The following is a 26014-nucleotide window of genomic DNA, read 5'->3' on the forward strand; positions in this document are numbered from 1 at the left end:
AAGCGAACACAGTGCCATTAGCGATCGAAACGGGTTAGAAGTGGCGTAGAGCAGAACTATCTATCTATGACAACTCTTTACATACTTTTATCGTTAACGTGTGGGGATTCTTAGGAGAAGGAAATACGTTTAGTTTATGTTTTGATTTTCAAATAGATTAAAAACTTTTACGTCAGGAAACTTATGGAACTGAAAATTACACTGAACACAGGTCTAGGAGAAAACAAAGAGGAAACTTTAAAAAATATTTTTGACAAATAAATACGAAAAGCATTAAAAAAGGGGAAAATATTGCAGTACATTCCTGTACAACGGAGAAGAGGGGGCGAGGGAAGGGTCTGGACATGGAACCGGTCTTCTCCCTAGATGGCGTTTTCCATCATTGCGATTGCGAATGTTCAAATGTCTCTTAGAGAAACTTTCGTCCTCATAAGGAGCTACAAGTATATAAATCTTAATCCATCATTCATTCTACTTATCATCAATCAATCAAAATTTATTCGGTTTTCGTTTCATTCCGAAATTTTTTTTTACTTAGTATTCTATGTACCTGAATTAACTTTTATTCTCGGTCAAAATGAGAATTATAGAAGACAAATTTTGCTTTTAAATCACCCAATTGCAACTGAATATGCGACAAATTCTCTTGTTTTCATTTTCACGTTAACTGAACAATTATATTCTGAAATTGAATTTTAAATTATACATACTATTATGTTTTCCTGGTAAATCAAATGCCTCCCCATGCCTAAATTTCTAGCGATATTTTATATATGTTCTTTTATCACAGTTATTTTTTTGACAGTTTCTTTTGCTACGTTATCAAAAAGTGACCGTAAAAGTCATAAAAACGAAAAGAAGAATACCAAATCGGTAAGTAATCAATTTAACTTTCAATGTTACTTAATTTTGAGCCATGTATAAGAATCCTTTGATTTATATTATTGTAAGACTGCAATTTCGGTTTACTTGTTCCCCAATTTCTCTTTATTATTCGTTCTTTGTATTTTTTGTGATATAGACCATGGATATTCCGTACATTACTTTATATTCTCATATTTTATCGTTATTTATAGTATATGAAATTGCCTAGTGAATCCATTTCTCAAATTAAGAGCACTTCAGGATTAAGCATTTTAGCATTTAATTGTGCATGTCCCAAATTTAATTTTTATCAGTATAATTATAAAATTGCTTTATTGTCTAATTAATGTATGTTTATTAAATTGCTTTATCCTACAATTTAAATATATTTAATGTGAGAGAGAATGTTTATTGTGTTCAATTTAGATGATCAATTTTGTATGCTGTTACTCATATTTTGTTCATTATGTGTGCTAACATTATACTGGGGTGACTTTGTGCAAACTGTCATTTTTTCAATTTTTGTCATTTTTTCAATTTCAATTTGCTCGGTATCAACTGATTTGTCAACAAAACGAACTAATGATTTACCAAGAACTAGCAATGTAAATATCATCGTTCTTGGAAAATTGTGAGCTCAAGGTAAAAACAGGTTCGAATTTTTAACGTCACAAAATCGGAGGCTGGAAAGTCTGCTCGGTGGAAGAAGTTCTAGTTATCCTGGCCAGGAAGGTAAGTTATACTTTAAAAGTCCTATCAATTGAGATAGCAAATCATGCATAATTTTTTAATTTTAATTATTATAATGTTAGTTATTTACTAAAAAAAAATGCACTAAAAACAATATACTAAAAAAATGCACCCTGGGGTGACTTTGTGAAAAAAAAAATTCTGAAAAAAAACATGCCAAGGACTTATAAATGTAAGCCTGGAGCAGGAAATTATTGTGATTACTACAGCAAAGAAGCGTTAGAAAAATGTTTGGTAGAAGTAAAAAATGGTTTATCCATTTCGAAAGTGTCAGAAAAGTTCGGAATTCACCGAAACACGATTTCGAACAAAATTCATGCGAAGCATTCGAAATATCACAGTGAATATTATTTTTCATTTTCATATTGTGATTTTTCATTCAGTTTCCATTTGTTAATTGTTTAAGACATTTAATAAGAGACTGCTAATAAGAGAGGATCTTGCAGAGTTGGAGGCAATTTGGGAGAGTTAAATGAGGGAATTCATTCAACTGTTCATTCATGTCAATTCTTATTAAATGTTTGATTGTACCTTAAAATCATAAAAAAAGTTACCTAAGATTTAATTAATAAGAAAAAATCTAAAAATGTTAAAAAGTCTATAAATTAGTTTTTATGTTCATCTTACGTAGATTTGTTAATACATAATACATATATATAATATACTTGTATTGTACGCTAACAATGTTAAATATTGTTTATTAAACCATTTTAAATCAAAGTGAATGAAAATAACCGAACTAAGTCATTGTTTTATTGCATTGCACAAAGTCACTTTGTGCATTCGACTAGTTGGTTGTTTACAAATAATAAACATTTCAAATCAGCTCTTAACTATGTTCAATTACTTCCCAGATAGCTAATAACAAATTTTAGATTAGATGCTGTACAATTCAGCATCTTTTAACTATTTTTTAATTAGATTAAAGTTGGAAAACTGAAAATTCTTGCACAAAGTCACCCTATCTGACGGTAGTCATTTTGTCCAAGAAACTAAATAAAGACTAAATATAAGAAAGAAACTAAATATATTCTAAAATGTAGAAAAATATATTCTATGATTGTACTCTTTTTTTTTTCTTTTTTTTTTCCTTTAACGGCAGGCACTGAACTTTCGTTCTTTACCTCGGAAGATACCGGAAGTGTTGCTCATTTAACGTTACCCAGTGGGCACCTGTGAACCTAAGTCACGGAGGCAAGCAACATCACTCATGCCACACTACCACAAGTAACCATTTATAGGGTGGGCCACATTCACACAACAGAGAACAACACACAGAAACATCTATGCCCTGGGCAGGATTCGAACCTGCAGCCACTGGCTTCATAGTCAGGCACGATGATCGCTCGGCCATCTAGCCGGCATGATTGTACTCTAAAAAGTAGAGTCATGAAACAAAAATAACTACTAATAAATATGTATGTAATGATAGTTGATTATAGGTCTAGATACAGTAATGTTAATTTTATTTTTAAAAGTAAGACAAAAATAATTATGCATTAAATGGAAAATAATTGGTTTACAATAAACTTACATAGTCATTTTTCTGAAAAAAATCATGTTCTATTTCGAAAAATATTCGACATAACAAGGTTTTGAGACTCTTTGACATTGGAAATAAAATTAACATTTTGTGGATATGTAATGTGCAAGGGGGAAAATATTTTTTTGACATATCAAGGTTTTCGAGATATCAAGAGTATACCTACTGTTGTACAATTGTTTCTAAAATGCAATTATTATTTTTGTGGAATTCATCGCACTAATTACTATTAATTATAAATTAATTCATAAATATGCAGAAATGTTTTATGAGAGTTTAATATTTAAGTTAAGAAAACAAATAAAGTTTGCTTTACTATAGTTAGAAAATGCAGATGGGAATAATTGTAGAAAAAAAAGACTATTAATATGAGTCACTCTTTTTAAAATTAAGATTGGAGAAAATAATTACTATGATGCTCTTTATCATTGTGGTAAATTCTGGTAGAAATACTTTCTGACCATTCATGTTCCACTTGTGCAAAACATTGCTTTAAGTTTTAATTATTATTGCAGTAATTATCATTGCATATAATTATCGTATCCAATTTTCAGCCACCATTAATTCATACCTCTAACTCTTCAGATTTTGGTGGAAGACTTCTGGATTTTGAACCCATTTTATGATCTTCCAATCAAAAACAAGAATTTTCCTTTTTCTTCTACTTTTTTTTTTCCTTCCTTTTTCTACTATTTAATTATCCTCTTTATTTAAGTGAATGATAAAGAAGAACTAGCTTTTTGAAAGAATAGATTTTATGAATGAGAGAATTATGAAGTATAAATTTTACTTATTTAGTGATAAAGATGTGAGTGGTTAAAAATGTCTTGAGAAATACAGATGTGGGAATTTTTAGGAAAATTTATGTTCTTAGTCCTAAGAACTGACATTAAATAAGTAGTCAATGAATTGGCTATACGAAAGAGGTAGGTCAGAATACATATTGAAGGAGGACAGATATACATAATTCAACTAAATTATGATTTTATCCTCCATTTATGTAAATAGTAATAAAATTATTCTTCAAAAGTTACAAGTAGCTTCTCTTCTTACTAAGAACTTGAAATTGCTAATTAATCTAAATTCTGAATTCCTGTTTGCTAATTTAACAGAAAATAAATATTTTTTCTTTAATATCAAAACAATCTATAAAATTTTTTATAACAGTGAAATAGCTAAAAGAAAGAGCTGGTGTTAGTGAATCAATATTTTAACGCACACATATTCTCTACTATATTCGCAAGTGAAAAATTTGATCCCAATCAGTTAATAATGTTGAGCATTATGTAAAACATAGATATTTATAGAAGAGACAGTAAGGTAAGTGTAAAGATATAAATTTTTTTTAAACAAGTTAACAAAATCATCAATCACACTTTTTAAGGAATTTTACTTAAATATCCTCTATAAGGGATGTGTGTTGACATTCTTGATGATGTGATCTAGTTCATCACCATGTTCCATTTCCAAAGAAATGATGTGGCGATTATTTTATTAGAAATTATTGCTAATGGTAGGTTGGAAGCCAAGGGAATTACTATGATAAAATAATTATTCACCCTAACTTCAGAATCACATGCTGAGTATCTAGAATATGGATTCAGAAATATTGTATTCTGAGTCTAAAATTCTAAAACTGAATCTTGACCTCGTTACCAACTATGGAGGTTGTTGAATCCACAGAGATATGCTACACAAATTTGAATATCAGTGACAAGTATGTTTTGTAGTAATTATGAAATGTCCAACTCTGATTTTTTCTGATTGTGAATTGGTCATTTACAAGTTTGTTCCATATAGAATTTAGCCCTAAGCCACATCNTTTTTTTTTTTTTTTTTGTACTTTAATCCTTATATTAAGCCATCCAACTCCTTATTTTAAGTCAGTTATTTTGTGGGAAACTTTACAAGTTATCAGTTATTCAATCCCTAAAGATATTTTAACCTTTTCAGTTTTATGAAATAATATTATGAAAAGAACATTTAAATTACCTATGAAAGGTATGTGTTGATTAGGAAGAATGCTGGATCACATAAAAGTAAAAATTCTTTATAATGCTACAGTCTGGAACTGAATCAAATTTTTACAATAATCTGTTTAATAATCCAGGCCCTGTGGCTGAGTGGTAGCGTTTCACGCTGCAGTGCCTAAGATCTGGGGTTATCTTTGGACCGGACAAGGTTGACTCAGCCTTTCATCCCTTTAATAGGTCAATAAAATGAGTGCCAAAGATGCTTGGGCACTAAACACTTGTTATTACAAAATCCGCTGACCACCTAACTAGAAAACCTGCTGCTGCGCCCTTGGCCTTCCATTGTCTGTCGTGCCACTGAGGTTTTTTTTAAAATCATTATAAAGAAATTTTAATAAATCAATGTAATCTATAATATATATTGTTTTAATAATGGCATTATTTAAACAAGTCATTTGTTTAAATTTTTACTAACATTGTGACTTTAAAATCATTTTACATAAAATGCACATTATAAGTTAATAATTAAATTTTTCATAGCCTTTGAAGATGGTAGCTATGTATGGTTGGTATTGGCAATATGTCAATTTTCTATTTACATATTGAATATAAAGTCACTGAACACATTCTGTAAATAACATGTTTCCAAAATAAAAGAAAAAGATGTTTATGCGTTTGGGTTTTTAAGGAAAAAATTTTAATAAGTGGCATTGAATAAATTAAGGTTTAAAAAAACCATTGGCATTGGCTTAACACTAAAAATTCAACCCAGTAGCTTTTGACATTTCACTCTTGAGAGTGCAATTGAAAAAGATAAGTTAATTGGTTCATTCTAGCTAATTAATCAGTTCTTTTGCAACAAAAAACAGATCGTATTATTTAACGTGAACTGTACAAGCTTCTTTTTTTTGGTACATGTTGCCCATGCATTACTTCTTCTTTGATATCCAGTTAATATTAACAAGATACAAATGTTTCATGTTATTCTACGATAATAGAATGGCATTCAGCTAACATTTCTGAAATCTCTCCTTATTTCCTATTTGACATTTTTATATTGTATTGATTGAAATAAATGATCAAAACTTAATTTATTTATAAAAGAGTTGAATGAAGGATAATTTACAAAAAATCTGTGAAGAAAATAAATCATGATTTGTTTCTCAAGTCTTAAAAATATCTGTCTGACATGTAGATTATGTACAGACATTTTATGCTTCTTGGGTTATTATATTGCTTAAATCCATCATTTCTTACAGAATGCTAAAAGAAACCAATTATTACAAATATCTTAGAATTAAATTATTTCATGTATTTATCTTCTCCTATTCCTTTTCATTAGTTTGATGAAAAGTAAAATGGAGGAGATAAAACAAATCTACTCACTCCTTCTGGAATGAAGATTTAAATTGGCATTGTGTTTGAAAGTAAGCCTCGCAAATTTCTCTGTATGAATAAATTTAGAGAAACTCCCAATAATAAAATACAATTATAGTGAACATGCGAAATAAAATTTTAAATTGTTAAATGTATATTTTATCTTTCATAGGTAAATTTCTGTACAATATGAATAAATTTTTAATGCTTTTTTCAATTTTTTTTTATTAGGATGTACAGTCTGCAAATGATGTTTCCTACAAGGAAAATTCTATTGCTAAAAAAGCTATCAGTTCTCAAGACATTATAGATGAACACAAGTCTTATAGTGTTTCAAAAGCCATAACTAAAAATTTTGATCATGAAGTACTAGCTTATGTTACTCCAGTAAGTGCTTGTATTTATCACAGTTCCAACAACTATTTTTCTAAAAATATCTGAAGTCATCTACTTCAATTGTGTTTTCATTGATGTTTTGGAGCTGATTTGTTATAGTTCAACTGGCTCTTTTTGGCCTTTCTTTGAGGGGGAGGAAGACTTACTTTTATTGGCCCCTATATCAAGTTTTGCAATCTTACTGCATTGAAATTTTCGATTTTATTTTCCCAAAGAAAAAATTAAAAATATCAATTACTGACACAAAAAAAATCAGTCAACTTCTATCAAATCTTGCAACCAAGGACAAAGATTTGATAAATGTTTACCAATATTTAGCATTAAACAAGCTTATAATTATTGAAAAATTAACATTTTATAATGTAAAAATGGAGTCATGGTGTATTAAATCTTAACAACTAATGAAATCTTTCAATTGTGTTAAATCTTTGTCACATTTGATAATTCTCAACAACATTGAATCAGATTTGTTGAACAATAATGTAATGATATTTGAGAAAAATAAACCACTATAGAAGCCTTAACAAACCCACAATTATTGATAAGTATACATTTAATAATTAAAAAAAAATTCAATAATATACACATAAAATTTAAGTACATTAAAATTACTTATAAAGCATGTAAATTAATTTTTTACTAAATAGCTTCTAAACTTATGCCATTCTTTTATCGAATTTGTCAGTGTTTTCATGGATCTATCATGCATTGCAATAAATGAACCCTCCAATTGCTAAATAAACTCTACAGCCATTTACCTAGAATTATGTTTCTGACTTTCTAAATTAAAATAAGACAAATTTGTTTTTAGCGTTTTTCCATTTTGATTTATTATTTTAAATGTTATTTACTTATTTTGCTTTTTTTTCTGAATTTTTATAAATCAGTTTCGTTCTTTGATTAAAACTACCTAACTCATCTTGGTTAGAGGTTCACTCTTCTTAACTATGGACTAGTAGGTCCTTGTTTGAATCCATGCCACTGCCAAGGATCATCTCTTACATCCAAGGATCATCTTCACGTTGGTGATCACGGACCAACTCATAGATGTCACCCTCCTTCTGCGATAGATAACAACACTACACTACTTTGCTTCATTCCACAGTTAACATTCATTCAACAAACAAATCTGGGTCTCAAGCAACATATAGGCTAAAACCATGCCATTTTGCTCTTGACTACTCAGTCTCGTGAGATGCTCTGAGAGACACTCATGAGACATTGAGTCAAATTTTCTTGTACACTAAAAAGGGAGTGTACAGCCATTAAAATATAAAGCTTTCTAACTCATCCTGGTCATTCACGACAGCAGCCTTACACCTTCTACTATAAAGTTTAAAATAAAGCACCTCTAAAATAATCAGTTCTATAGTCAGATTCTGCACATATGCAAGAGATATTCAGCGTTGATTTGAAGATTAAAATAAACAATCAGCATAGACTTTATCTGAACAAACAACAATGTAGAGAATTCTGGTGTAATTGGTAATAATAATGATAAATTAATACAATTAGAAACATTTCAAACAGGAGATAAAAAGAACTTTTAAATCACTTGAAATTGAGCGTTTTCTTTTTAATTTTATCGTAATTTTAATTTTTAAATGGGTTTTGAAAGTGAATTTGATGAAAACATCAAATTTGAAATAAAAATTTCCATAATTCTGTATTAAATTTTTTTAATGGATGTAGCTGAATTACTAAAATAATAAACGAAAACCGTTCCATGTCAAATTTCTAAAAAAAAATGGTAGGCTTTCTAACTATTAAAGATTATTTCTTATTTTTAGTGGAATAATCATGGTTATGATATTGCTAAACTTTTTGCTGCTAAATTTACTATGATTTCACCTGTTTGGCTTCAAATGAAACCTAAGGACAATAAAGGTGCAGTGCTAATTGAAGGGCTACATGATATTGATGAAAATTGGATGTCTACTTTGAGACAACATAATAAAAAGTTGAAAATTGGTAAGACACTTAATATTCACTGCATTTTGTGTTGTTATTATTTTTTCAACAACCTAATATTCTTTCAATAACTTAAAATACTCTTTTTTAGAAAAAAATTTTTTTTTAACTCTCAAAGCTACAATTTACATATTTGAAGGCAGGTCGTTGGGCTACCGAAGCGGGAGTGCCATCCCCCCTGCAGAGGATCAAAATTGTGATGGCATGTCTTCGGATCATCCTCAGAGATGTTTCCCAGACCGTTGCCAATAGCCAATTGTGCAGCTCTAGTTCAATGTAAATAAACTACAACAACAACGACAACATATTTTAAGGCAAATTCAGATTTTGTAAATTTGCATATTTTCTGCCAAAACGAAGAAAAAAAATCTTTTTTTTTTTCTTTTTTTTTTACTAATCTGGTCCTAATATTTTTTTTTATTTTATGTTTAATAAAATATGCATATGAATACAAACTCAATTTTGTCACATGTTCTGTATTCCACAATAAACCATCTGATGTAAATTTTTACTTACAATTTAAAGTTATTGCATTTTAGTGTTTTTTTATACAGAAAAATTTTATTTAGTTTTTATTTATAAATTTTGAAAAACTTGAGTTGATTCCTTATAACTTTATGTGTTTTGTTTTTTTTATATCAGATAAACAGTTACTATCCCACAAGCATTAAAATGCTTGTGGGATAGTAAATAAATATTGAATTTTTTTTGTTACTGATATCCAGGGTTAGTGTTTTGCTATGACAAAAGCCTAGGGTGATAGTTACACAATCATAATGCATGTGAAGTTTTTTATGGTATACTTAATGTATAAGAATGTACACATTTGTAAATACTTTGATATAATTAACATGATATTTACATATGATATATGATATATATATATATNAGTACTTATATATATCAGTACTTATATATTATTTACAATTATTATATTAAAGTAAAAATTTTAGTTTTGAGCAACAACAAAAAAATTTATACTGTATTTACATATTTTCTTTTCATACTTTATATAAGAACTTATTTTACTTTTTATAATAAATCAAAATAGTTAGTTTTTATTAGCAAATTTATTTATCCTTTTTATGGGAAAAATTTTAATTGAAGATTAAATGTCTGAAAAATCAAAAAATTATGGAGGAATCAGTCTTAAACAAGGCACAAGTTATTCCTTGTTTGTGTGGTAAGATTACAACAATAAGTAAAACAAAGAATACAATTTGTAATTTGGGGTCTTTTGGAACTAAGATCTTAGATATGTTATTAGTGGCCTAATCAATTTCTGAAAAAGAGAGTTTAGTTTTGCAATTGTAGACACATGTACAGGGTGTGTAGCATTTTTATGTGCTTAAAGGTGCTTATTTTTGATTTACGTTTTTTAAAAGTGCTTTTTTTCTGGATTTTTAAAAAGTACTTAATTTTCTATCTTTTAAGAAGAAATTTTTTCTTTGCCATATCGATTGTCATTCTAAATTACAAAAAATTCATGATTTTCGCAATTTTCTTTGCAATATTTTTCAGAAACTAGTTACTTTATCATGATTATGTTAAGTTTTTGAAAATTTTTTTGAATTTTATTGATTTTATGTTAAGAAATTTTTACGATAGAAAAAAATACTTTTTATTACTGCACAGATCCTAATTATGATTTTTCTTTAGAAAAGTGATTAAAAATATTTTTTGAGTGCTTAAAAAGTACTTGAAAGGTGCTTATTTTTTGCTGAAAAATCTGGCTACGCACCCTGATGTAAGATTAATTACTTGTTTAACTTCCTGCTCATACTTATTTGATTTCAAAGTTATAATCCCTTTTCTTAAGAATCCTAAAGGTATATTTGAATAATTTTGCATTACAAATTATTTAATTAAAAAAAATTAATGTGTTTTAGCTCAACAAAGAGCACCTTTTTAGCTTTAATCATTAAAAAGAGATGGTAAGAATTTACATAACAATAAAACAAGGGTGATATATCAATAAATAAACAATTTATATAGGGATTGATTTCTGCATGAACAGATATTCATGTTTGAGCTTAATCAAAAACTAATGTATTTCATAATATTCTGCCTTATTAAATTATTTGTTACAGTGCCCAGAATTATTTTGGAGCAATGGACCTATCCTCTCCTGAAACCGCTTTTAAAAGAAAAAGCAGCTACAGATGATGCCAGTGCTGAATTAGTTAACTTAGCTAAGGTAAACATTAAAACTTTATAGAGCTTTTATTTGCAAGTTGCCTTAATATCTATTCTTAGAGTTTGTTCAAAAAATGCTTAAGGTCCTAAAGAGAAAAGGGTTGTAATTTACTTATTTTTGCTGAAAAGGGGGGAGAAAGGGGATGCTTACATAAAAATACTAAAACTCTCATTTAAAAAATAAATAAAACAATTATTTTTTTCAACTTTCATCTCAATTTTATTCTGAAATTCTAAAAATGTAGATAAATACAGTGTAAGTGTTAAGTTAAAAAGAAAAAAAAACGGAAGGGGTGTTGTGACCTTCTGACTTAAACGAAGGGGCTTGCGACTTGCTTATTTTTACTGAGATAGGATCAAATATTGCCAAAACCTACTTAATATTTTAATGGCTCCTTATATATGGTTTACAATTCTGTATAATGTTATGCGTGATTCATTAGATTTATAGTATAGTTAAATTTCAACAAAATTTTTGTTTCTATTTCCTTAAAATTAAGAAATCACCATCACTGTTTTTCCATTATAACTTAAAGATATTACTTTAATTTTATGTTTAGAAATCGATTCTAAGGTTTTGAATATAGCAGTTTTATCTTTAATATACTTATTTATTCTTTTTATTTTAAGAAAAAAAGTTTTGATGGCTATGTGATTGAAATCTGGAGTCTTCTAGGTGGCCAAATGAAAATGTAAGTTTTCTTTTTCTTTTTTGTGAAAAAGTGCATTGCATATTGAATGAAAAATATTAAATATTTTATTTGTATACAGATTTTATTTGTCTTATCTTAAAATTGATCTGTTTTAAAACAGGCTCTTACATTTTTATCTTCTTAAAATGTGTAGTGTTTTTAAAATAATTGAAATTTCTTTTAAATATTATAATTGTAATCCTCAGTTACTTCCTTAGTTACTCAGTTAAGCATTTGCATTTTTGAACTTAACATACTTAATAAAAATTATTTTCAGTATCTGTACTAATGAATCCATTGTTCATTCTGAAATTTTTTTTTCTTTTGGTATTATTTATGTTTATTATTATTTATCCTTATTTAAGTATTCCTTTATACAAGTAAACTAAAATTTATTTTCTTATAAAATTAATATTCCGTAAATACCTTAGCAAAATCTGATAAAAGGATTGTACTTACACATCTTAATTATTATGTTTGTTTAAAATTCGCTAATTGACTGTAAATCACATGCTCTTGTGAAACACTATTGTTTATGGAGTATTTATAGTAGGGTTGTTTTTGCCATGGAAAAGAGGATACTGTTAGTGAAACCATCTCATTATTATCTTGTTTTCTGGAAAAATCAAGAACGCTAGCTGCGAAGATTTATTGAAAGTTAAAATGAATGTAGCAAACTGTTTTCCTCATTAAAAAATAGTTTAATAAGTCTCTAACCAGGAAATTTTATTACTTGAGTAAACAAGCTAAAAGACGCCTGGTAGCTGAGCGGTAGTGCTTCGCACTGTCGTGCCACACGTCCTGGTTTGATCCTCGGACCGGGCAAGGTTGACTCAGCCTTTCATCCCTTCAGTGGGTCGATAAATGAGTACCAAGCATGCTTGGGAAATAAACACTGGGGGTTCCGCATTCGGCTGACCACCTGACCGGAACATCTGCTCCTGCACCCCAGAGCCCAAGGTCAAGAAAACTGAGATGGGCACAGTAGGCCTTGGCCCTCTTGGGTGGTCGCGCCGCTGAGTTTAGTAGTAAACAAGCTAAAAATGAAATGATTTTGATACCAGTTCTCTTTCATGTTCTAAAATCATTTTAAATTCAATAAAAGTAAATTTTACTGTAAATAAAAAATATCTGATATTAAAATTCATTCTTGAACTTTAATATGTAATATCTTGGTGAAATTATTTAAAAAAGCGGAAAGAAAAAAAACGTAACTTCTGAACAATCAAACATGATAATGATTGAGTATATTATTTTATTCAAAAAATTTGGCTAATATTTTTTTATTGTTTGAGGTTTATAACAGTGTGATTATGTGGCAGATTTTAAAAAATAAAGCTTCATACTGATAGTTTCACTGCTGTCCAAATCAGTTTCTTGTGAGTTTAAAAAATAATAAATTTAATTATTTAAACTCTAAAAACAGACTTATTTAGATTATTTAATTACCTTTCCAAAATAACCGATCTCATAATCTTATTGCTTTGAATCTTTGTGAAAAACAAAGCTGTAAAAATTATCAGATTTTAAATTTTATAATCTATAGCATTTCTATCTCCAATTTTTAAAAGCTATTATGCTATCAAATAATATTCCATCATCAGAAGTTTGTTACATTTGAGAAAGAAAGCATTGATTAAACAGAAATAAAAAAAGTTACCTTATCAAAAATGGTGAGATGGATCTTAATATATATTAAATTATTCATATTTATATTAATTAACTAAGTAATTTTCTATTGTTAGTATTTGAAAAGTTCGAAACTACTTTCATTGCTCATTTAGCCATTGGCCATTGGGGCAGGGTTTGTTGATTTAAATCAGGTGATTTATATCAAATGATTTTTTTTTTTTAAATCATTGATTTAAATCGATGGATTTTTTTATATATATATATATTGATTTTAAAAGTTAAAAAACAGTGTTTCAATTATTAATACTTTTATTATTTTCTTTTCTTAGTTTTAAAATTTATTTTAAATAAATTGCTACATTAATTAATTTTAGTTAACGAAATTACTTTCTTTCTTGATGTGTGTTAAATTCCAACACATTTGAAATTACATTTTTAAAAATTTATTGATTTTTGAGATTGAATGTACAGATTAAAGTAAACATTTAATGCTGTCTTAATATAGACTTGCATAGCTGTAGAAAGTAATTAATAAGCATTATTTTTTTTTTAAAAAATGCAAATAATGTTAATTAAAATTCTACCTTTTAATTGAAAAATCATGGAATTAAAATCTACATTATTTTATTGTAATCTAATTTATTGAAAATGATTATTTTAGTATAAAAATATATAGATTAAATATTTATTTATTTTTTGATGAATGACTACATTTATAAACACAGTCTGTTACATTTATTTTGTCATTTTAAAAATCAAAAGAAAAAAAAAAGAAATCACAATTTTAAATTAAAATTATGGTTTGCTAATTGAAACTTTGCTTTAATACTTAAAGTTAGCGTTTAGCGGTATCTTCACAAATTCAACTTTAGGAAAAACTGTAGAATAATTTCACAAAATATTTTTTCTTAAAATATTATTTTTTTGTCTCGTAAGAAACGATAAATCCATATTTTTACAATATTTTTGTGTTGATTTTTTAATATAATTTTTTTTCACAAATTATTTTTAAATTTTCACGAAATAGGTGCCTCTCAGAAAAACCAAAACAGACCCCTGAAGTACTCTTTAAATTCTCTATTTCACCTAGTCTTTAAATTTCAATCATGCGTTTGTTCCAACATGGTTGCCATGCATTTAAAGCTATGCATTATAACGAAACATTATTTTAGTAAAGAGCAGGGTTGGCAGGTTTTTGACATGTGACAGTTTTTGACAGTTTAAACCGTCACGTCAAAAACCTCACTGTCAAAAATGTCGGAAATGTCAAAAACCTATATTCATATATGAAATTTAATTAATACATAAAATTTATATATTTTTTATAAAGGATAGTGTTTCTAAATATGTTCTAGAAAAAATAAATTTAAAATTTTGAAGAAACACTTATATTTTGAATAGTAACCAAAATCTTGTACTTTTGAAAGCTCACATCTTTTGTAATATTATGTATTCATTTTCATGTGTTATTGAAAATCTGCAGTGATATTATTAAGAAATTTATTTATAACCAAATTTAGTGTATAGTATAGATTATACTAAAAATTAGACATTTTTAAAGATAAACATTAGCAGTTTTGTACATTAGACATCTTTTAAAGAAAAATCTTTTTAATATTCTTTTAAATCTTCTTAATAATCTTTTTAACATAAGACAATACAAATTTAAGTGCTTTCTGTTAAATACACAGAGTAGTTAGTGTCGATTTACAGTATATTCAGCCTATTCATTTACTATGCTGAAAATTTAGTTTATCCAAATACTTGTGAATTTCATTTTGCTGAATACGATATAGTTTTGTTGAATATCTAAATATTCAGCTGTTGAATAATTACTTCTTGCTTTCAAGATATGCATTATTTGTATTCTTAATACAAGTGGAGAAAAAAAAATTAAGAGATGAAAATTGTTTTAAAATGATAAGTGTAATAATTATAAATAAATATAATAAACAATATGAATTATATATATCATTATTCATAAATATAACTACTTTTAAATTCAAATTAACATACAGGATAATAAAGATATTCGGTATAACATTAAAAAATTTTTTTATGCACTTGTATCAAGTTTGTATTTAGACAACATAACTTGTAAGTTCCTTATAAATATCAGTTATATGTTCTTTATATGTCAAAAATGCATAGTAAAAAACTTTTAATTTTCTTAAGTATAAAAAAAAAAATTTTAAATATAAATATTTAAACAATTTTTGTGCAAAATTTTTTTGCACATGCATTTGAATATAAATTTCTGAGATTTTAAATCTGTTATTTTACCTTAATTTTAATTAAACAATATTTTAAATCCTGCTGATTACCTATAGTATAATTAAATTTCAATATAATGCATGGCAACTGTTGGTAGTTTTGAAGTTTATATATTTTCTTGGCAAACTTCAGTTTTTGACAGTTTAAACCAGTATTATACCCTTGCCATGTCAAAAACCAATTTTTGACGTCAAAAACCCAACCCTGGTAAAGAGCTCCTAAAATATTGTTATAATATAGTTTTAATGTTAATTTATTTTGACTAAACATTTATAAAGTATTTTTAATCATAAATGAAATTTCTTACAGTGTATTTGAATAAAAATAAAAAAAAACCTGATTTAAATTAAAAAAATCAGATTTAATTCAAAAAAATCACAAACCCTGCATTGGGAACATGTAAACTGAACCAAAAGCCCGAATAGTGTAACCAGTTTAAATATTTCAAAGAAAAAATTTGTTTATTTTTTTAACTGTATTTTATTATGAAACACCATTTTATAAATATGATGTTCTTTGTGTAAATGAGCAGTTTATAAAACTGTTGATACACAAGCTTGAAATACAAGATTGGTATTTATTTAAGGGAGTTGACAAAGTTCCTAGTTAGATTGGCAAACTTACTGCAGCACCATGGATTATCTCTCATATTGGTGATACCACCTCCATCATATTCTGGGTAATCTTATCTTTACTTTGTTTTTGTGCTTATATTTCTAAATATTTTTAAAAGTTTCAAAACAACTCTTTAAGGGAAATTTCATTCTATTTCTTTGTTATGTATCTTCATTTGTAACTACGTTGATGGTTTGTTAAAAATTCAAATTCATTAATTAATGCAGTTATCATTTAGTGACATACCATAAGATTCAACTAGTGAATATCTTCCTCGAAGCAATTTCGTATCTACTATTTAATAAAGCCATTAAATCTGAATAGTAAACTTTTTTCTACACTGGTGTAAGAAATTAGAGAATTTGCTAACTTGGGTGATTATCTTAAGAACTAGAGGACCAATTTTTATAAAATTTGATATGTTCATACACTGATACGATACAAAACAAATAACCACTAAACAATTGTAATGCACATGCATGATTGTGAGTAATACTCGTTGGAGTCGGAATGTATGTAACAGCAGTTTCAGAATAAACAAAAAAATTACTTAATATCACTATGGTCCCCTGTTACAGATATACTGCCCTTGCAGTGTAATTTCATACTTGAAATAAGTCAGTTTATCATTTCCTGTTGCAATTTGCCTGAATTGTCCTGTGGCAATTTAGCGATCATGTGCATGTATTATGATTGTTGAATGGTTATGTGTTTTATATTGTATCAATGTATGTACATACCAAATTTCATTAAAATTGGTCCAGTAGTTTTAGAGATAATTGAACAAGTATGCAAATTCTCTTAATTTCTTACATCAGTGTAAATAATGCCCAATAGAAAAATAATTGCAATCGTGAAAAAAACTATACAATATCAGAGATTCTCCTTCTCCCTCTGTGATAAATGTCTGCTTTGATAAGTGCTGTGATTAATGATTATTATACCTTACTCTAATACAGCTATTTAAAGTGTAAAAGGAAGAAATATATTTGTATTTTGAGTTAAAAAGTATTATTAAATCTAAAGTTTTCTTCTAAACTAAATATTTAGTGATTCAATAATATTGTTGGTCATTGTAGGAGTGATATGCATTGTGATATGATATAGGAGTATTGTATACTGTGAAGTGCTTTTTGTTTCAAGGAAAATTTTATCATTTGTTGTATCAAATGCTTTTAAAATAAAGATGACTTTAGTCAATACACTAGTTTTCTCTCTGCCTATGACTTGCAGCCGAAGGGGGAGTCAAAAGTTATTGAAAAATTAAGTTTTTCTCTTCTCAACATTGCATCTTTGGACCTTTTATTTTCTATTTACTTGGGAAACTTTACTTTCAAGACAGATTAAGTTCAAAGATCTTTCTAATAAATAAGCAAAGACTGAATATAATTATTCGCATATAAATATTATAATTTTATATACTGCACTCATTTTATGCTATGGTGCGATCCAAGAATTTTTATTAATCATGTTAAAAATTCTTACAGTTAGGTTTTTGTACACTGTATAAAACTGTTTCAAAATACAAGAAAATTTTGCATTTGAAAAACTTTCCTATTCATTTCACTTTCAAATTTCATTTGTTGTGCAAAATAATGTATTAAGAAATAAGGATTTTAAAAGCCGTGTGAAACTCCATACCAACAACTATTAAAAAATTTTGTATCTAGACATCATAAATCTCAAATGAAATGAACTGGAATTGAGTGTACCAAAAATTATTAATGTACAACGGTTATCAATTAGTTCTTATACACTTTCACATTTTTATTGTAATAATGAAAAATAGATCATGCCAGAACTTTTGGCATTAATGTAAAGTAGTAATCATTAAGTATCTATACAGGAATTATACCTCCTTTGGAGTATAATTCCCTTTGAAATTATACCTACCTAATATTTAAAATCCAATCTTTTTAATATGATATTATTTATTACAACAACCGAATCTCAAAACAAAACACATATTTGAGTAACCTCTTTTTGGAGAGTCTAATTCTTGATCTTTTTTTCGGTAGTTACTGCCCCAGATTTTGCAATTTTTAATCATAATTTTTTTTTATTTTTTTTAAATGATGATGTTTTACAAAGTATGAAAAATGAAATAATTAGTGCGTTTTTCCTTCTACAAAATGCCACAATATCGCCCATAAAATTAGAATAAAAAATATTACAATTAAAAAAGTTATTTACAATTTTATTTTATACAAGTAGTTTTTTTTCTTTTTGTAAACACAACTTTTTTGTTGCTTTAAATTTGTTATTATTAAAAGTACCTTGCAGAAAGATATTAGTGCTAGAAAGGTTCAATGCTGAAAGTCTGAAAAAATTCTGCCCCAGGGCAGAAATATTTTTTGTAATAATTGAATTTAAGTCAAAAGCATCACATTAGTTTCATTTTTTTAAGTCATTCTTAATAACTTGCATATAAAGCTGGTAAATATTATTTTTTTATATAAATTATTTAACATTTTTTAAAATTAACTAAACAATAGAATTTCCCATTCCTATTTTTAAGTACATATTATTTATTTAATTTGTAGGGGAGAAACTGGTATGTTTAATCGCCAAGATTTTGAAAATCTGGTTGATCATATTACTGCCTTCAGTCTAATGAGTTATGATTACTCCAGTCGGCAAAGGTAATCTATATTATTTATATAAAATTGTTTCCTGTTACAGTTTTAAAACAAATTTTAATTTTATTGAATAATATTTGATAATTATCAAAAAAAATTTTTGCTTAACTTTTTGTTTTTAAGCAAGGCTATCATATTTAATGTTTTTATTCAGTTTAATTGTAAGATACAGTCAATTACAATAGTTAATGTGCTGCTTAATATGCCCTACCTAGGGAGAACACCAGTTCCAATGTGAGAACGTCCTCCCTCCTTATCTCCTGCTCACTTGTAATACATTATTTGAACCTTTCATACTAACTTCTCGCTTTTTGATTATCTAAAATATATTTTAAATTTTTCATAACTCTTCCTTTAAGCACTATGTTTTATGCATTTTGAGCTATATACAGTTTCCAAACTTAAAACTTTTAATCAGTTTCAAAATCAAAATGAAACTTACGTACCTTATATGACTTAATACTAATAATAGCTGTCTGAATCCTTTTTGAAATGCTGTAATCAGAGTTCTAAAAAATTATGGCATTAATTTATGTGTAAATTAAGTATAAAATATACAGAAATAACTATGAGCTTGGTTTTTTTATTAATTTAAATTTGAAATTGTCTTTCTTATTAAAAGCTCATTTTTTAAGGGCGATGTGTTGAGTTATTATGTATTATAAGCTATAATTTCATGATTTAGGAATTTTACTTCTATTTTTTCTCTCAAAATCATCATAATTAAGTGAATTATTTTTCAATCAATTTGTACTTCTGAAGCTTTTGTCATTAATAAAAATTAGTAATCAAGTGAATAAATTTCATCTTCATCTGGAAATTTAGTAGGTTTTTACTTTACATTTAATCAAATTGCATAATTTCTATGAGTTTGTAATACTAATTTTTAAAACATTATAATGATTTTAAAATTTATCCTTGAACCATCTAAAAATTTAATTTAGATGGTCCATGAAAAGGCAGACAATTAATTAGAATTAAAAACTACTGTTCATTTCACATTCTTTTTTATAAAATCAATTTTTCTTTTTTTTCTTAGTATATTCGTATATTGTTACTTAACATTCCTAATGTGTTTCTTTCATTGATTGAGTAAATAAATTTTAATTGGAGTGTTTAGTCTTTTTGTATCGAATTATTAATTTTTTTACATGAATTGCATTTTGTTGAATTATTTATGTTTCCAAATTTTTTTTCCTACTGGTTCTTACATAAGATTTAGCTTTTATTCATTTTCTTTGATAGGTCTGGACCAAATAGTCCCCTTAATTGGCTTCTTCATTGTGTTGAAGATTTAATACCAGATAAATCTAGTCCAAATCGTAAAAAATTGCTTTTAGGCTTAAATTTTTACGGATATGATTATTCTAGCGGATCTGGAAAACCAATTGTTGGTCATGAGTAGGTTACTTTTTATATATTTTTTTATTAAATTTATGAAAGTCATTGTTATTAGTTGTGTAATTGTGCAGGATAATTTTTTTTTTTTGTTCATGAAGTATACTTAATTATTGGAATAATGTCACATTTTAAGGCTCAAGTTATTTATTTGAGTATAATGTTAAGAAAATTTACTGACTGGTGCTGATTTTTTTAAATATTGAATTGAAAACTAAGACTGATCTCTTTTTAAATATGAAAATCAGAATGATTGAAAAAGAAGTAGCTAATTTACTCTTTTATCTTATAGATTCTAATAATAATATTGTTGCTAACTTTTTTTTTTACCTACCAGAGTGTATTCAACTTTGAAAGGGTATGAGTACCATGCACCTGAATTATTTATGAAAACAATGGTAAAATAAGTAAATAAATAATCGAATCATTCGTAGGTCATATTAGAGACTTAATTAGTTTTAGAGCTAAAATTTTTAACAAATGTGCATTGTTTATGGTTCAATAGAAGGTACATCAGTTGATAAATGTTCAGTTGTTGTTTAATGATAATGGATGAGACATAAAAATGTTGGTAATGGATCAGTTTGATGGTAATAGATGAGAGTTATATGTAGTGAGAATTAAAAACCTAATAAAAATAAAGAAAAAGGTGGAGAGGAAAGATTTAAAAAATACAAAAACAATCATCAAAATCTCTAGATTTTCTTGCAAGTGAGCATGCAATGCAAATTTTATTTTATCTGGTTTAGAACTGACTTTTTTTTAAAACTTGATTTTTTTTTTAAAGTTTTTTTTTTGTATATATTGTTTCCTTTTTTTATGCTAACAGTTTAAATATATTTTGCACTCTAAATTGAAAGCAACAAAACCATAATAAAGTACAGTACAGAACCCGTTATCCGGAAATCAGAAAACCAAAAAACCGGAACGAAATTCGATAAATTTTTGCGCCATTTTTAAAAAAAAAAAAAAATTTCCTCATAAGATTTTAGGATTTTTTTTTTTTTTTTTTGAAAGATGTTTACCTTACCATCATTTTGGAAATAATCATTAGTGTATTCCTTCATCGGTTTTTCTTTTTAAGATTATTTCCAAAAAAAAATTTTTTTTTTTTGGGTTTAACAATTAACAAATGGCTTTTTATAGCGATTCAGAGAACCGGAAAAATCAGTTATCCGGAATAGCGATGGTCCCGATCGTTCCGGATAATCGGTTCCCTACTGTATTTCATAAAAAGTTAACATGACTCAATTAAAAAAGTTCTGAAGTTTTGAATATGCTATTACATTAATTAAAATTTCTGCTTAGTGTTCAAACAAAAATTTAATATCTAGAAGTTATATTAATAATGAGAGTTTCTTTCTTGTTTATAAATATTATGTGAAAATGTCATACTTCAAAATTATTTAATGTCCTTATTTAGCAGTATACAATTTCCTTATTTAGCGGTATAATTTTAATTCGGTATTACTAGGGATGTATCGGTACCCAACAATTACCTGGTACCTAGTCAGATTTTCATTACCTAATTTTACCAGAACCCAGCAACAGAATTTTGGTACTGGGTACTCGGCCAGTTTTACTAATTATTCTATGCCATGTAATTTTCATTTATGTTCACTACCATATTCAGATTTATATTTATCTTAAATTTACTCATAAAAATAATTGTAGTTTTGAAAATTCATATATTAAATCAGTTTTTTTATAATCAAGCTAAAATAACTTGTTAAGGCATATTTTACTTACATACTATGCACTTGATATATTTTACTCTTAAGTAAAATTGCAATTCATGAAAATCATGGTAAAGTGGACAACTTTAAGACACTGAAGTATGTTTGTTTAAGCGATATGTCTACTTAGAAAAAGGACATGCAGATTTTGAAATCTAATTCTGAAAACTATTTTAACTAAATTAATGTGATAGTTAAATAAATACAAATTGAATAATGGGAAATACATTTATGTTTGTTTAAAGTTAATAAAAGCAAATTGATTTAAATTAATATCTTAAAGGTAACTTGTGAAAAATACTAAATTTGGTTTCAGAGAATGAATAAATGAAATAAAGTTTTTATTATTTGCATTTGTAGGCTTAGCATTTATTGAAATATAATAGACAACAGTTGCAAACAGAACATAAATATTTTCTTTCAAATGACAGATTCAATTAGTAGTAGTATTGGAATAATAAAACATCTTTGAAGATTAATTTCCTAGTAAATGAAAGCAATTGTTAAATCAAGACAAAATGAATGAAATTGCTCGCCAGTAACTTTAAACTGAATTTTTACTAGAAAGCATGTTTCTAACTCATTGGCTCAAAAAATTCAATTTTTCTTACCGTCATTACATTCATTTACTAACTGGCTAATTGTGGGCACTTTCTGCTGTTTTTTTCTGTGTAAGGCAATTGTGGAGTCAAACACAAAGAGTTTTACATTGACGCAAGTTTGTCCCTTATTTGTTGCCTAATCTAAGACTTGATTTCTCTTTTGGAATTCAAAATTCCTAGGACATGGAGATAGAATCATAACAGCAAAACCTCTATATGAATGTTTTGTAAACAAGACATTCATTTTCTAAACAAACAAGACATTGGTTGTAGATTAAAATTTCTCACTGCATATTGAAAAGTTTAAGAGATTGTATTAAAGTAGATGTCATTGCATATAAATTTTCTTTATAGTTATTGAATGATTATAAACTAACTATGATAATTAAAACATTTTTCATTCTATATGCTTTGATTTTATTCACATATTTTTAAAATATCCTGCTTTTACCAGAAGCTACATTACTAAACGCCATTGAAAATTTAGGTAAATCAAATAAAAAATTAATTAATTAAAAAATCCAATATTAACAGATGTCTTCACTTCTCATCCTAGTATGACATTAATCATTCTATATCCAAGCAGTCATCCTAAATTTCTTTTCAAAGCTTTTTTTAAAATTTACTTTGACAAAATTTTAAAATAAAAGCATATGTTTTTATTTATATAGACACACAATAAATTTAATTAAAACTATGTCTTAATTTTTATTCAATAGAAAATGATAAAATTTTTTATATTGTTTTGCATAAATGTTATTATACCCGAACAGGTCATCAATGTGAATTTTAACGGGTACCTGGGATCATTCAAGTAAAATATTCAATTGTTTTTAGTGAAAAAAAAAATTTGGCCTTGGCATCTCTAATAATTATATTTATTAAATACATTTAAAGGCAATCAGAGCTTGGAGTTGGTGATTAGAGATTTATGATTTAACTTTTTGTTCTCATTAATTTATTTTGTATCTATATTTTTTTAAAGCACAATTGTATGTAAACATTTAATAATCACATATTTATAGTTAATTCCAATTCACTTTAGCAATTAAACTAAAAATTAAAAAGAATTTTAGGGGTAAATTTGATAGTTTTTCACTTAATTATATTTAAACTAAAATTATTTATGTAAATTATGACAAGTGATGTTAAGAATTTTTTTTTTTTTAAAAAAAGACAGAATTTTAAAAAAATCATTTAGTTTAAATCATGGTTAAAAACACATTAGTTTAAATGGCCAAACCTGCTTGTCAATCTTTTTAAAAAATGTTATCAATACCTCTTCTTTGAGAAATTTCTGCTAAGAGAAATATTTCAATGAGTTCTAAGAGTAGAATATTAAGGTATGCATTGTCTTGTTTTTATTTTAATTTTCTTATATTTCTTCTTAGGTACATAGGAGTTCTGGAAAAACACAATCCAAAGCTTGTATTCCACAATAATTCTGGAGAACACTCTTTAACATACTGGTACTCTTTTAAATTGTAGAATTGTTTTATAATAATTTAAATTTTATAAATGTTTTTCTTGAGAAATGATAAAATTAAGTAGAAATTCTTTATTTATGTTTTATTTTTAAATTTTCTATTTCTTGTGAAAGAATTGCCCTATAATTTCTGGATAACTAAGTTCTGACTTCATTATGCTGTGTGTTTATACCAATTTAGACTATGACAAAAATTTAAAATTTGACCAAAATTTGTCAATTAATATATGTGCAAGAAAATTTCAAAGTGCATATATTTTTAAATTTCTACTTCTCAAAAATTATTTAAATTTGAAAATTTTTTGAATTTTTACTTATGTTATAGTATTGTTTCTCTTATAGGTCTGAAAACGTTAAGCATGAAGTGTTTTTTCCTACATTGTATTCAATCAGCATTAGGATGCAACTTGCTAAAGAATTGAAAACTGGGCTTGCCATATGGGAAATAGGTCAAGGGCTTGATTATTTCTATAATTTACTGTGATATCTTGATAACATGATGTAATTGCATTCCATATAATTTTGTAAAAGTCAGTTCATATACTTTAATAAAAGTATTAAAAAAAAATTCCTTTTTATAAAATTATTTTGGATGATTTGATCATGATTAAACTTGGAATCCCTATTACATCTTACCTAAATAGCTCATTACTATTCTACCAGGCATACAAATTTTTGTCCTCTGATTTTTTTTTCTTATACTACAAAATTACTCCTTCATTTTAAGATATCTCTTTGCATAAGTTTAAATTATCTTACAATTTTTACCAAAGTTATTATTTATTATGAAAGTTGTCTTTTTTTCAAATTAATGTCTAATTTTCAGTTACACATTTTGTATAAAAGCCTTAATTGTTTAATTTTTTTCCACATCTAAGGGTATGCCAGACAGTTAGCAAACCATTACTCGTAGTTTCAAACATTTTCTTATTGAAAGTTTTACCATGATAAAGTTTGGTATTTCTCAATTGAATCATCTTTCCTCAACCACCTCAAAATGTTTTAGTTATTGTTGCACTGAAATGATAAATGAAATGTGTTCTCTAGGAAGAAAAAGTATTTTACCTAAAGTTATGCAACACTTTTTTAAACTCTCTTAATACTTTAAAATTTACATTTTGATTTTAAGTTAAGTCAGTAGTTTTTTTAGACCCAGTTATGTTCCACATTACTGAAAATTTCTCATCTTTATGTTTTTATAAATTGTTTCTTTAATTAATAAAATGTCTCTTTTTAATAAAAAGGAAATGCACAAAAAGTGACCACTCTGTTTACTAATTAAATATTTTGTATGTAAGCTAATGTACGTAAATTGATAACTGATAAGTGACAAAACGCAAGAATTTTGAAATTTATTTTAGTATGTCACACACAAAATAATATAATTGTGTAAGTAAAAAGTGATGATTATTTTTTTAATCCATTCCTACAAGGGTTCATTGTAAATCAACAGCGCATTCAAGTAAATCAACCTTTTCTAAATTCCATATTACTTCTTTCGCTTGCTAATGAAACAAATGCATACAGTTTGTAATTTTGCAGTTACTGTAACTCTAACATCACACCTACGACTAAACAACAATTTAGACTTAACAATTGTTGTGGTCTAGACTTCAGGTTATGATACAAAAATATTAAAATACTCTTTATTATTTTTACTTCTAAACTATTAGATGATATACATTTATTATACAGATATCAGTACACAGGTACATTATATATACAAGTACAGAGCTATTCCACGTCACAAGTGGATTAATCAAGCATTTTATTTGGTAATTAAACCCAAAGATTTTAATAGGTTTTACTAAAAATATTTGTAAGCATTCATATTTTATTTAAAGTTATTTCAGGCATAGAAGTATCTTTA

At 26.6% G+C, this 26014-nt stretch overlaps 1 protein-coding gene across 2 annotated transcripts; it reads left to right on the forward strand.

Moving 5' to 3' along the window:
• Positions 1-406: 406 nt before the first annotated feature.
• On the forward strand, positions 407-25402 carry LOC107440086 (chitinase domain-containing protein 1). Of its 2 annotated transcripts, XM_016052875.3 has the most exons (10): positions 407-873; positions 6739-6894; positions 8694-8874; positions 10965-11071; positions 11701-11762; positions 16255-16347; positions 18827-18925; positions 20168-20323; positions 24050-24127; positions 24487-25402. In XM_016052875.3, the coding sequence occupies exons 1-10, from the start codon at positions 745-747 to the stop codon at positions 24626-24628; spliced, it is 1203 nt and encodes a 400-aa protein (XP_015908361.2). In that variant the 5' UTR covers positions 407-744; the 3' UTR covers positions 24629-25402. The 2 variants fall into 2 exon arrangements, with proteins under 2 accessions (XP_015908361.2, XP_071043412.1); XM_071187311.1 differs by lacking the exon at positions 6739-6894 and having other exon boundaries at positions 600-873.
• Positions 25403-26014: the final 612 nt, after the last annotated feature.

This window comes from Parasteatoda tepidariorum, chromosome X1, assembly GCF_043381705.1.
Source record: "Parasteatoda tepidariorum isolate YZ-2023 chromosome X1, CAS_Ptep_4.0, whole genome shotgun sequence".
NCBI classification, from domain to species: Eukaryota; Metazoa; Arthropoda; class Arachnida; order Araneae; family Theridiidae; genus Parasteatoda; species Parasteatoda tepidariorum.

Coding starts and splice junctions, on each gene's coding strand:
- LOC107440086 (XM_016052875.3), top strand. CDS start 745: ATGCCTAAATTTCTAGCGATATTTTATATATGTTCTTTTATCACAGTT. Junction 11,072..11,700: donor AATTAGTTAACTTAGCTAAG/GTAAACATTAAA, acceptor TTTTATTTTAAG/AAAAAAAGTTTTGATGGCTA. Junction 16,348..18,826: donor CCACCTCCATCATATTCTGG/GTAATCTTATCT, acceptor TTTAATTTGTAG/GGGAGAAACTGGTATGTTTA.